This window comes from Humulus lupulus, chromosome X (genome assembly GCF_963169125.1).
Source record: "Humulus lupulus chromosome X, drHumLupu1.1, whole genome shotgun sequence".
In the NCBI taxonomy this organism is placed as follows: Eukaryota; Viridiplantae; Streptophyta; class Magnoliopsida; order Rosales; family Cannabaceae; genus Humulus; species Humulus lupulus.
Genome location: NC_084802.1, coordinates 1885512 through 1899172, shown reverse-complemented (window position 1 = coordinate 1899172; position 13661 = coordinate 1885512). Strand labels below are relative to the sequence as shown.

The 13661-nt window shown below is 45.2% G+C and overlaps 1 protein-coding gene across 1 annotated transcript; it reads right to left on the bottom strand.

Moving 5' to 3' along the window:
* Window positions 1-8851: 8851 nt before the first annotated feature.
* Window positions 8852-10276, bottom strand: LOC133804410 (uncharacterized). Its single transcript, XM_062242580.1, has 3 exons — window positions 9998-10276; window positions 9451-9723; window positions 8852-9379 (listed from the first exon to the last, which is right to left on the bottom strand). The coding sequence occupies exons 1-3, from the start codon at window positions 10274-10276 to the stop codon at window positions 8852-8854; spliced, it is 1080 nt and encodes a 359-aa protein (XP_062098564.1).
* Window positions 10277-13661: the final 3385 nt, after the last annotated feature.

Below are 13661 nucleotides of genomic sequence, written 5' to 3'. Positions count from 1 at the left end.
CAATTGACACAACGTTGAGCTCATCATTCTCGATGGAAGTAGCGAGCCGAGCTAAGGCATCTGCATTCGAGTTTTGTTCTCGGGGGACCTGTTCGATTGTGTAAAACTCGAAATGTTTTAACGCTGACTTTGCCTTTTCTAAGTAAGCTGTCATTTTCATGCCACGAGCCTGGTATTCTCCCAAAATTTGGTTAACTACTAGTTGGGAGTCGTTGTAACAATGTCTTGCTTTAGCATTGAGCTCCTTGGCTATACGAAGTCCCGCCAGTAAAGCCTCGTATTCGGCCTCATTATTTGATGCGTTGAAGTCGAATCTTAAGGCAAAATGAAATCTGCTTCCTGCGGGAGTGATCAAAATGACTCCTGCCCCTGATCCATTTTCATTAGATGACCCATCAACGTAAAGTTTCCACAGCTCGTGGGCCGGGGTTATAACTTCATCGTTGGTCATGCCAGTACATTCCACTATAAAGTCTACCAAGGCTTGTGCCCTAACGGTCGTCCTTGGATGGTAGGTGATCTCGAATTGCCCGAGTTCAACCGCCCATTTAAGAAGTCGACCTGAAGCTTCTGGCTTAGACAAGACTTGTCTTAGTGGTTGATTAGTTAGTACATGGATAGGGTGCGCTTGAAAGTAGGGTCGAAGTTTCCGAGATGAATGAATTAATCTGAGAGCTAGCTTTTCCATCAAGGGGTATCTCGACTCTGCCCCCAGTAACCTTTTACTGACGTAATACACGGGCCTCTGCACCTTTTCTTCCTCTCGCACGAGCACTGCACTTATGGCGTGCTCGGTAGTGGCAAGATATAAATATAGCACTTCTCCCGTAATAGGTTTTGATAAGATAAAGGGTTCTGCAAGGTGTTTTTAAAACTCTTGGAAGGCCAACTCGCATTCTTCCGTCCATTCGAATTTCTTGCCTCCCCTCAACAGGTTGAAAAACGGAAGACAGCGATCTGTAGATTTCGAGATAAACCTACTTAGTGCCGCCATTCTGCCGGTCAAACTCTGGACATATTTGTGCTTTCGAGGTGAGGGCATATCGATCAGGGCCTGGATCTTGTCCGGGTTAGGTTCTATTCCTCGAGCGTTTACAATGAAACCTAGGAATTTTCCTGATGATACCCCAAAGGAGCATTTCTGAGGGTTTAGCTTCATGTTATATTTCCGGAGCACAGCAAAGCACTCTTCGAGATCATCAACATGGTTATCGTTAAGTTGAGACTTGACTAATATGTCATCAACATAAACTTCCATGTTGTTCCCTATTTGTTCCGAAAACATCATGTTTACGAGTCGCTGGTATGTGGCCCCAGCATTTTTGAGCTCGAATGGCATGGCGTTATAACAATATAGTCCTTTGTCCGTTATGAAGCTCGTATGTTCTTAGTCAAGGGCATGCATGGCAATCTGGTTATATCCATAATAGGCATCCATGAATGACATCAGTCCATGCCCTTCCGTGGCATCCACGAGCGGATTAATCCGTGGTAAGGGAAAGCAGTCATTTGGACAGGCCTTATTGAGATCTGAATAGTCAATGCAGGTTTGCCACGTCCCATTAGGCTTCGGGACCAATACCGGATTGGCTACCCAATCGGGGTAAAAAGCATCCCTAATGAACCGGTTGGCTTTTAACCTGTCGACTTCCTCTTTCAGTGCCTTCTTTCTATCGTCGTCCAACTGTCTTCGCTTTGGTTGCTTCGGTGGGAAGCTTTTATCGATATTTAACACGTGGCTGGTAATATTTGGACTTATTCCCACCATGTTCGAATGTGACCACGCGAAGACATCCTGGTTTTTTTTCAGAAAGCAAATTAATTGCTATTTAGTTTCTTTGCGCAGATGTTTCCCGACCTTTACCGTTCTCGACGGATCTGAATCTTCGAGCCTGACATTCTCGAGCTCTTCTAATGGCTCAAGGTCAGCTCTTTCCTCCACTCTTAGGTCGATCTCTTCGTCTATCTCCAAGACGGTCCCTTCCTTATTCCGGATAATGACGAGTGCTTGTTCGCTCGCCTGTTTCTTTCCTCTTATGGAAATGCTATAGAATTCCCTTCTGGCTAACTGATCTCCCTTCAGTGTCCCGATGCCACTAGAAGTCGGGAACTTGTAGGCCAGATGCCTTGCAAACGAGACTGCCCCCAGCCCTACTAGGGCGGGTCTCCCGAGCAGCACGTTGTAGGCTGATGGCAGGTCTACTACCACAAACTCCATCATCTTGGTTGCCGAGACCGGGTAGTCTCCCAAGGTTACTGGGAGTTCGATGGACCCCATATAGGCAATCCCCTCTCCTGAAAAACCGTACAAAGTTGTTGCACACGCTTTTAGGTCTCGAAGGGTGAGTCCCATCTTTTCTAGGGTGGCCTTATAGAGGATATTCACGGAGCTCCCATTATCAATGGAACTTGGTGAACTCTCTTATTCGCGAGCTAGAGAATGATGACCAATGGGTCATTGTGGGGTAACTGAACATGGGACGCGTCGTCCTCGGTAAAGGTTATCGGTTGAGATTCAACCTTCTGGCATTTTGGAGCTCTAGGTTTGGGTTCATAAGGAGACCCGTCCCCAGTTTTCAGCTCGTTCACATATCGTTTTTGGGCATTCCTGCCCATTCCTGCAAGATGAAGCCCACCCGAGATGGTTATCACGTCTTCTCCATCAATTGGAGGGGGCCTATCTTCTTCCCTGGCTCGGGAATTGTTGTTTTAGGCAGGTTGTGGCGCAGCTGCCCTTTGGCTTGTAGACGCCTGATTGTTATTTTGATTATTGACATACTGTCTGAAATAACCTCTCGAGATCAATCCTTCGATCTCGTCCTTCAACTAACGGCACTCATCAGTAGTGTGCCCGGTGTCTCGGTGAAAACGACAGTACTTGCTGGAGTCCCTCTTGGACTTTTGATTTCTCATGGGGTCTGGACGCCTGAAAGGGGCCTGGTTTTCATTAGCCAGGTATATATTCTCTCGAGATTCATTGAGCTTGGTGTACACTTTGTACACGGAGAAATATCTTTCCACTTTCTTCTTCTTTCCCCCTTCGGCCTCGGGGTTACTCCCTTCGTTCTTCTTTCTTTTGGAAGGGTTTTTTGCAGTAGGCTTTGAGGCTGGTGGGTCCGCCGAGGTTGAGGCAGAGTTTACGTTTATCGTTGTAGTTACGGGCTGAGAGGTCATATTCAGTGTCGACCTCGCCTCCTCTACATTGACAAACCTCTGAACTCGCTTATTAAACTCGATTAAGGACATCACCGGTTTTCTCTGCATATCGTCCCAAAGAGGACTTCCTGGCATTACTCCAGCTTGGACAACCATTAGATGACCGCTGTCATCAACATTTCGAGCTCGGGCAACTTCCAAATTAAACCTCGTAAGGTAGCTCTTCAACGTTTCGCCTGGCTGCTGCCGAACGCTAGTCAGAGTTGATTCCTCAGGTCTCACCCCCATCATGGCTCTGAACTGCTTCTTGAAATCCTTTGTGTTGACTGCGTTTTTAGCCAACGACGTGAGAACGTCAAATACGACGAACCTTCAAGAGAATGTAAACGACACAGACGGTATAAACAAGAAAAGTAAATAACACAGAATTTTTATAGTGGTTCAGCCCCGATTGTCGGTAATAGCCTAATCCACTTAGAGTTGTGATTTATAAATCTATACTCAAGATCAGATGGACTATGCCAACTGAGTTTCTTCAGTATAAATTGTGAAAATACAAGAATTCTCTCTAATTTCAGCACTTTCTCTCTCTAGAATAGACAGACCCAATTTTATCTCTCTAGAAAGAATAAGCAGAAGGGGTCCTCTTCTCATCCCATCAGCTCTCTATTTATAGAGATGGGATCCTCAACTGATATCCCCTTATAATAGGGATATTTTACTATATTTATTATATTTATATTACAAATAAACATTCAACATTCAAAATGTAACAAACTCCCTATTTGTGGGAAGAATGAGAGATTCCCGCGCATGTTGTTGAAGTTGTATCTGACTTAGTCTCCTCTAGCTAGTTGGTCCACCTCCTACTCACTACCCATGCAAGTGCTGGTTAAACATGCATGGTGGTAGGATATGCATGGTGGTAGGACATGCTTTGGGTGGGCTGAACGTGCATGGTTCTCCTCGAACATGTACTCTCCTCCAGCATGCCATGTCCCTCCTTGAACCAATCTCCTTAGCTTCTCCTCGGACCAAGGTGGTCCGAGGCAACTTCCTTGGCACCTCACCTTGAACAACATTGAGGGAACCTCACCTTGGACAATATTGAGGGAACCTCACCTTGGACAATATTGAGGGAACCTCACCTTGGACAATATTGAGGGAACCTCACCTTGGACAATATTGAGGGAACCTCACCTTGGACAATATTGAGGGAACCTCACCTTGGACAATATTGAGGGAACCTCACCTTGGACAATATTGAGGGAACCTCACCTTGGACAATATTGAGGGAACCTCACCTTGGACAATATTGAGGGAACCTCACCTTGGACAATATTGAGGGAACCTCACCTTGGACAATATTGAGAGAACCTCACCTTGGACAACATTGAGGCAACCTTCTTTAGCATCTCCCAAACATGTCCGATCGAACATTGTATAGACTTTCCTTATGAAAGTCTAAGTCTCCATTCTCTTGCATGAGACTCCTCCTCCTTAGCTATTTACCTTGGACACGTTCGAGCCAACACTTAGAAAACCTTGGGAGGCTTGCCTCCTACACACCCTTGGGGTCTCCTAGGACCACACCCTCCTTGGGGTCTCCTAGGACCACATCCTCCTTGGAGTCTCCTAGGACCACTCCCCTTAGCTCTCCTAGGAGGCACTCTCCTAGATGCATTCTCCTTAGCCTCCTAGGATGCATTCTCCAATTTTTGGGTATAACATTTGCCCCCCAAGTTTATTAGAGAGGCATACTACCCAGCTTGGGTTTCAAACCCAGTCTTGGTGCCTAAACCCAATGGAAAATGGAGGACTTGTGTAGATTTTACTGATCTAAACAAAGCATGCCCGAAGGATTGTTTCCCTTTACCGAGAATAGACCAGTTGGTGGATGCAACCTCTGGTCACGAGACCTTGTCCTTCATGGACGCATATTCGGGATACAACCAAATCAGCATGCATCCTCCTGATGAAGAACATACCAGCTTCCGAACGGATATAGGGCTCTATTGCTATAGAGTGATGCCCTTCGGGTTAAAGAATGCAGGAGCTACCTACCAGCGCCTGGTGAATGGCATGTTTCGTGACTTAATCGGCAAAAGCATGGAGGTATACGTAGATGATATGCTGGTGAAGTCGAAAGAAGCTGGGGGGCACGTGGGAGACTTAGAGGATTGCTTTGCAATCTTGAGGAAGTATAACATGAAATTAAACCCCCTCAAATGTTCGTTTGGAGTGGGTTCTGGGAAATTCCTTGGGTTTATTGTCAACTCCCGAGGAATAGAGGCAAACCCTGAAAAGATCAAGGCTCTCATAGAGATGAAGTCTCCCACAAGAATAAAGGAGGTGCAAAGCTTGACTGGGCGGATTGCGGCTCTAAGCAGGTTCGTCTCAAAATCAACGGACAAGTGCGTCCCGTTTTTTAACCTGCTTAAAGGAGGCAAGAAGTTCGAGTGGACCGCAGAGTGTGAACAAGCTTTCCAGGCGATAAAGGAACATTTGGCTCAACCTCCTGTTCTTTCTAAACCAGTTGATGGAGAGGACCTACTTGTATATCTAGCAGTCACGGAACACGCTGTTAGCGCTGCTTTAGTACGTGAGGAGGATAAAGTGCAGCACCCAGTGTATTACGTTAGCAAGCGTTTGATAGGAGCAGAGTCCCGATACCCCATGATTGAGAAGTTGGCTTACTGCTTGGTACTTGCATCACGAAAGTTGAGGCCGTATTTCCAAGCACACCCCATCAAGGTCCTCACTGACCAGCCTCTTCGCCAAGTTTTGCAAAAACCAGAGTCGTCTGGTCGGCTACTTAAATGGGCGGTCGAGCTAGGCCAGTTTGAAATCAAGTACCAACCAAGGACTGCTATTAAGGGTCAAGCCTTGGCGGATTTCATCGCTGAGTGTACCGGAATCGTTGAGGTCCCTAACCAACAGGAGAGTGTTACTGGGTTAAAAGAAGAAGTTCCTGCTTGGCAACTTTTCGTTGATGGATCGTCGAACGAGCACCATTCAGGAGCTGGGATTATACTAGTCACACCAGAGAAGCACCGAATTCATTGTGCACTGAGGTTCGGATTCAATGCTTCTAATAACGAAGCAGAGTATGAGGCCCTCTTAGCAGGCTTGCGACTGGCTAGAGATGTACGTGCCCGGTCGGTGGAGATAAACAGTGATTCCCAATTGGTGGTTTATCAAGTATTAGGGGAATACCAGGCGAGGGGCCTACGCATGGTGGCATACTTAAACAAAACTAAAGATTTACTAGCCCAGTTCGAGGAGTATACCATTAAGCTAGTACCAAGGGAGCAGAATTCCAATGCTGATGCTCTGGCAAAGCTTGCAAGTGCGAAAGATGCCGAAACACTGAATATAGTTCCAGTAGAGTACTTGGCAGAGCCAAGTATTGATAGAAAAGAGGCCATGCCGATTACGATAGTCGACACCTGGATGACTCCCATCATTGCTTACCTTGAACATGGGACGCTCCCAGATGGTCGTAATGAAGCAAGAAAAGTTATGAGGCAAGCTGCTAGGTACACCATGGTGGGTGGAGTGTTATATAGGAGAGGATACTCCTTACCTCTCCTCAGATGCATAACCCCCGACCAGTCAAAGAGCTTATTAGCTGAAGTGCATGAGGGGTTTTGTGGAGATCATGCTGGGGGGCAGAGTCTATCTAAAAAGATCTTGAGGCAAGGATTTTTCTGGCCTACTATGAACGAAGACTCTATGGAATATGTGAAAAGGTGTGACAAGTGCCAAAGATTTTCTAAGGTACCCAGAGCACCACCAAATCTTTTGAAGCAAATGCAAAGTCCGTGGCCTTTTGCAGTATGGGGCATTGATTTGATCGGGAAGTTACCCAAAGGAAAGGGAGGAGTGCAATTCGCTGTGGTTGCAGTAGATTATTTTACTAAATGGACTGAGGCCGAACCATTAGCCACGATTACATCGAAGAAAGTGTTGGACTTTGTTGTTAAAAATATAATATGTCGCTATGGTCTACCTAAAAAGATAGTGTCTGACAATGGCACCCAGTTTGACAGCGACATATTTACCGATTTTTGCACTCGGCATGGCATCACCAAAAGTTTCTCCTCGGTGGCCCATCCTCAGGCCAATGGGCAGGTTGAAGCAGTGAACAAAACATTGAAGGACACTTTGAAGAAGCGCCTGGAACAAGCTAAGGGTGCTTGGGCAGATGAGTTACCAGAAGTCCTTTGGTCGTATAGGACTACCGCTCGGACGGCAACTGGCCATACCCCATTCTCTTTAGCATATGGGTATGAAGCCATGTTACCTGTGGAGATAGATCCACCCTCTCATAGAAGGACCGTCTACAACCAAGAGGAGAACCATCAGTTGTTGACAGAATCATTGGACTTCCTCGAAGAGAGAAGAGAGGAGGCAAGCCTCAGAGTAGCAGCTCATCAACAAAAAGTGGCACGCTACTTCAATTCCAGAGTGCGAGATCGAAAGTTCCAGGTTGGAGATTTAGTCCTAAGGAAGGTGTTTGTTAGAGACCCAGCAGCCGGTGTGCTAGGACCGAACTGGGAAGGACCATATCAAATTGAACAGGTCTTACCGCCCGGCACTTACAAGCTTGCTCGATTGAATGGGGAGCTAATCAGAAACTACTGGAATGGCGAGCACTTGAGAAAATATTATCAATAAATACTACTTGCAGAGTAGTAGCTTTGTATCAAGTGCTTAACTTGTTATTTAAGTTTTTTGTTTGTGAACTGGTTATTTGCTACCCAGTCACATTATTTTGAACAATGTTATTTTGTTTGGAACTCGTTGTTAGACACGTTTTGTCATTTATTATTACGAGTAATAAAAGAGACCACACGCATTGTGGTCGTACCTTGCTACAAACTTTGCATATGTGTTGATTATTTTTGTTGGGCAGTGTTCAACTGTCATAATAATTTAAACAAAACAGGTCTTTTAAAAACTAATGTACTGGACAGTGTTCAACTGGTCGGTATCATAATATGGAGGACCAACGTTTAGATAATATTTATGTAGTGGTCAACTACTGATATATTTTCGTGTATTTCATGTGTTTCACGAGTAGTAACTACTCGAACAAATCCGATCAAGTAGTAAGTGATCAAGGATTTATCCACCCTCAATCACTTGGGGGGCACATAGGGTATACTGGTATGTATTTCAACACAGGCAATAAGAGCACGAGCAAATATGTTTGTTTTTGGGCTGACTTAAGCTAACTTGTTTTACAAAGCTTAAGTAACTTAGAATTTTTCAAATTCTAAGTTAAAAACTGATATTCGTGTAACAAGACATTTACGCTAAATATGTTTGTTTTTGGGCTGACTTAAGCTAACTTGTTTTACAAAGCTTAAGTAACTTAGAATTTTTCAAATTCTAAGTTAAAAACTGATATTCGTGTAATAAGACATTTACGCTCATAAAAAGTTAGAGCAATAAGAGCATGAGGAAGTATATTTGGTGTGAACTTATGGAATGGTAAAAATTTCTAAGTTAAAAAACTAAATTCTCATGTAAAATTAAAGGCATCCAAAAACTTTGCTATGCACAATAAAAACTTAGAAGTTTGAAATTGTCAACAAGGAAAGAGTAAAGTGCTAAATGTCAAAATAGCTCACTAGTTCGAGCAACAAAATACAAAGTAAAGTAGACTGTGATGAACTACGAGAGGGAGTCACAGGCGAGCTCCTCTAGAGGGTTGATCGACTCCCTCCTCTGCATCAGATGCTCCTCTCGCTCGAAATGATATAGCAGAGCACGTTGGGGCGAGTGCAGGAGGGTTAGCGGCTTCTTCAGCGGCTCTTGCTTCACATCTGGCAAGATCCTCTGCTTGGGCCTCCTTGGGGAAACAATCAAGATTAAGAGGCTTGTTCAGCTTCCAGACCTTATAGAAGCAGTCAAAACTGGCATCCTCAAAGCGAATCAAGTCAAGCTCTTTTTCTTGCTTCAGCTCTTCGTTCTCGCTAATCAACCTCTCATTGTCTCGAACTAACTCTTTAATATCAAGGGATTGCTTCTCCAATTGAGTTGTCAAGGAAGCATTGTTTTGAGCCTGCTTTTTGAGAGACTCGTCCCGTTCAGCTATAGTTCTCTCTGCTTGCTCCAGCTTGGACCTGGCCTCCACCAGTTGATCGTCCTGCACCTTGATCAGCTCCTTGTAATCTACGGCTCGAAGCTGAGCATGACCAATGGTGACAAGTGACTGCATGAAAGACAAAAAGTTAATACAAGTAAAAATACTAATAACAAAGTATCTCGAGGAAAAATGCTTACCTTCATCAATTGAGCGAGTCCTCTCTTCAAGACAACTTCGACACTAAGTCGAGGGTAGGAGTCTAGGCTTTGAAGCGTCGATGCATCACGGCCAATATCCTCAAGAAGCCCCTTGCCCAGGTCGCTAACAGCACGAAAAAGCTCACTCGAACTACCCTGGTGAGTAGGAGTTAGGCTCGCAGAAGGAGGAAGGGAAGAGGGGGTCAATGGCGGAAGTGTAGTTGGTCCCCCAGGTTGCCTCCCTTGACTTGGCGGTACTACCTTCTGAATCTTCTGTGGAGGCGTAGAGCCACTTCCATCACCAGTTTTCCTCTTTGAAGCAACGCAATCTCTGAACATGTCTGAATCTGCCAAGGATGAAAAAACAAGATTGTTAGAGAAATAAACATAATGAAACATATGCAAGTGTATACTACAATTGTGATGCTCTCTAATTACCAATTATAAAAAATATGCCTATTTTCACTAAGCATGTGTTACCTGCGTTGAAGATCTGATCAAGGAACTCATCCTCGTCGTCCAAGGATGAGCTAAGTTCCCCTTCAACCTGGATAGCTTTTCCTTTCCCAGGTTGAGCGGGAATAGTAGATCTACGCTGAGGATCAGGCTCTCTAATGACTAAGTCGCCAGGTCTACGGGAAAGCGGAGAAGGCCCAGGAGAATGCCGATCAGTCATTTGCTCTGTGCCCTCGGTAGACTGACCAGGCGTGTCGTTCTCCCCGGTGGTACTTTCCACCACCAGATCCTGCTCACATGGCACCAGACTCACCATCTGGAGAAGGTCCAACGTGACCAACTTTTTTACATCCTTCTCTTTAAGACTCATGTTAGCCAATTTCTTGGCCCGCCTAAACATCCCTTCAGTGGGCAATGGTCGCTCGAACGGACCCGAGCGCGTAAAAGCCAAGTTGTTGGCCTCAATATCCAATGTGAGGAAGTATTCCTTATGATATTTCCCGGCGTTTGACTTATGGGAGATGCCATTGAGATATGTAACCCCCCTATGCCTGTGATAGAAATGGAAGAAACCTGAGTTGTTATGAGAAGGGTTGGTCCGAAGATCAAACAGGTAATGCACCTCATGAGGGGTGGGCTCGTCCCAACCATTCAGAAAATAAAGAATATACAGCGCAGAGAGTGCCTGTATCCCATTCGGCGTGATCTGAAATGGGGAGATGTTGAAGTAGTCTGCTACGGACCGGAAATAGATGTGCAGCGGGAGTGTTGCTCCAGCTTGTACATGGTACCTGGACCAGGCACAGTACCTTCCACCGGGCCTTTTGGCTCTTTGATGCGAGCCCGGACACGTCATGTTTGCCCCACTCAAGCCTAAAGCTTCAATGTGTTTCTGGAATAGAGCGGGATTAAGTTTTGAGGCTTCGGCAACGAACCAGGAGGGTTCTTCTTCTCCCTCATCACGTGGCTTCTGAACAGCCAAATCCAGGATCGCAGTAGCAAATTTCAGAAAAGGCTTTCTTGAAGCTGTGGTAGTGCAGGTTTGATTGCGCTTTACCACCTTCTGTACTGCTCTGCGGGCAACCTGCGGATCGTGTTCCTGAGGGAGCCTGTTAGATTGCTTCACCCTCATCGTCGACTGAGAAGCCTGTCGAAGAAATTGTTCCTCGTGAAGAAGATATAAGGCTGAGCGAGGGAGGATCTGCTTGAAGCGGCAAAGACGATCCTCTGGAGTGTAACCAATAGACGAGCCTGGTGAGGAATCGCTATTCAAGGGAGTCTCGATTGTTTGCGGGGCGGATGATTCGGAGTCCGTATGATTGTCACCTCCCCTATAGTCAGAGCGATTCATCTGCAAAAATGAATAAAAAATGGGGAGGTGAGTAACCATACAGAAAAAATTCATCGAAAATAAGAATTATTTATATACTTGGAAAATTTTGTCCAAGTTATAAAAATATAGCGCATGTGGAAAAAATAATTTTAATGCCCAAAAGTGCCTAAAAGGCACTTAAAGTATTGAACTTATTAAACTTTGTAGAAGGAGGCATTTTTGGGATTTTCCTATAAGGCTAGGTTCCTTATGTACACAGTTAACATACAGAGGTTGGTTGCATGTTTGGAAGGAAAAAAGGCCAAAGCCTAAGAAAAGTATGTATGGTCCGATCGGACCACATTTTGAGCTCAGGAGGGAGGTTCTATGCATTCGATCGTACATAGCTCGGCTGGGAGGGCATTCGACCTTACCTCCATGCGAGCCTAACCCCAAAGCGCCTGTGACACGTCCGATCGGACACATTCCAGCCAGGAGACGTCCTGCCTCGCCACCTCACGAGCCTCGCGCAAGCCTCCAGAACGCCCGATCGGGCGTAGCGTGCCCGAGGAGAGGTGTGCACCCTGGTCCCGAGAGTTCGCCTGGTGTGCCTCGTGCCTCCAAAGCTTCTAGCCAGCAGCAACAAGTTAGGTTCGACTGGGCATTGGTGTCTAGGGAAGTTCGGATTTAACTAGTAAAAATCTGGGCACTTAAAAGCAAAGGAAGGAGCGTGTGGTCCGATCGGACCACACACTTATCTGAAACTTTTCAAGGCCCGATCGGAAGTGGTTGTCTCACCTCGTTCAGAAGAGATACACGCCTCAAGCTTGAACCATGGTTCATCATCCCCGATCGAACATGAGTTCACCATGAGGACAAAGTGTGGTCCGATCGGACCACTCGCTTATGCCCAGAATTTCTGGGCAAAAAACTATGTAAAAAATGACCCCTAATGGCATACTTTGCCTACCTTGAATCCGAACCAAATAAACAAAGCCCTAAAAATCCCTAGTCTCAAACACATTCCATCATTTACATAAACAAAAAACAAGATCAAAACATATAAGTGAAAGGTTTTCTTCATGTTCTTAAAAACCCATTACATTACACTATCAAAACCCTCAAAACCCATATTCATGTTTATGTCAAAATACCAAAAATGTCTTGAAATTCCTAAAAGCTTAAGGGAAAATTCGGGTTACCCATGCCACAAACCTTATCAAGACCACAAGCAAACACATTGAACAAGACATATTCAAGAACTTCAAGAACATCCAAGGGACAAGCATATTCGGCCATGACATTTTTTTTAGAAAAGAAAATGTAGCAATCTAAGAGGCATGGAGAAGAAGACTTACCCAAGGTTGGAGAGCTTTGATTTTGCTTGGAGGATGCTTGAAGATGAGGAGCTCCCCTTGAAGATTGTAAAGTCGGCAAGAGGAAGGAGTCCTTGAGAGGGTTTCGGCCAAGGGAGAAGATGAAGGGTTTTTAGAATATATATTTTTTTTTTTTGTGTGAAGAAGAGAATGTAAAGTGGGGATATTTGAAGGGAAAAAAGTGGGTTTTTCATTTACTTTTGAACCTCTGGTATTCTGGGATTATCTTTCCTCCACGATCATGGATGGATTTTTGCAGTCATCGTGGGTCTGCTGCATGAAGATGAACAGTTATTATTTTTTATAATGACGTCAGCCGAAGAAAAAGTTTATTACGTGAATAAATCATATAATAAACTTGGGGGGCAAATGTTGTCCCAAAAATTTGAAAAGAATGACGTGGCGGTGAAATGGACACGTGGCATAAGTTAGTAGGGTGATCTGGCTTGGTAATGGCCTAATACATTAGTTAAGGAATGGGACAGAGAGTCAAGCCAAATACGCCCAATCGAAGAGAGTATTTAGACTGGGGGTCGCTTGGAGAAAGGAGGCTTACCCAAGGTTGGAGAACTTTGAGTTTGCTTGGCTCAGACCTCAGTTTAAAGACCCCTATAATTAAATTGGTGCCAAGACCAAGAAAGTGAAAGGGAGGTATGAATTTTGGTTCAAGATATAAAAACAGTAGGTCCGATCAGACCTAAGCTTAGGGGACCTCTTGTTAAGCTTGGCTCGAATAAGTTCAAAAAGAATAAGGCTCAAGTTTTACTCAAAAGGGGAAAGCCACATAGTGGCCGATCGAGCATACACATAGGAGGTACCTTCGACCATTCAGGTCCAAGGAGGAATAGATGGTGGCTCGGACCACCTTGGTCCGAGGAGAGAAGCCTAATGCCCGATCGAGCATTTGGTTGAGCGAAGGGGTTCAAACCTAGTTGGCCCAAGGAGAAGGATGTGTGCCCGATCGGACGTGGTACTTATGAGTACCTTGGACCATTTTGATCCAAGGAGAGGTGGTGGCTCAGACCACCTAGGTCCGAAGAGAGAGGACCAAGGTCCGATCGGACCTT

What these genes read in the sequence shown, in the direction of transcription:
- LOC133804410 (XM_062242580.1), bottom strand. Translation starts at nt 10,276, where the DNA reads ATGAGTCTTAAAGAGAAGGATGTAAAAAAGTTGGTCACGTTGGACCTT. An exon ending in GGAAAGGAAAAGCTATCCAG is followed by an intron (nt 9,724 to 9,997) that starts GTTGAAGGGGAA and finishes ACGCCTCCACAG; the next exon opens with AAGATTCAGAAGGTAGTACC. An exon ending in GACTCGCTCAATTGATGAAG is followed by an intron (nt 9,380 to 9,450) that starts GTAAGCATTTTT and finishes TCTTTCATGCAG; the next exon opens with TCACTTGTCACCATTGGTCA.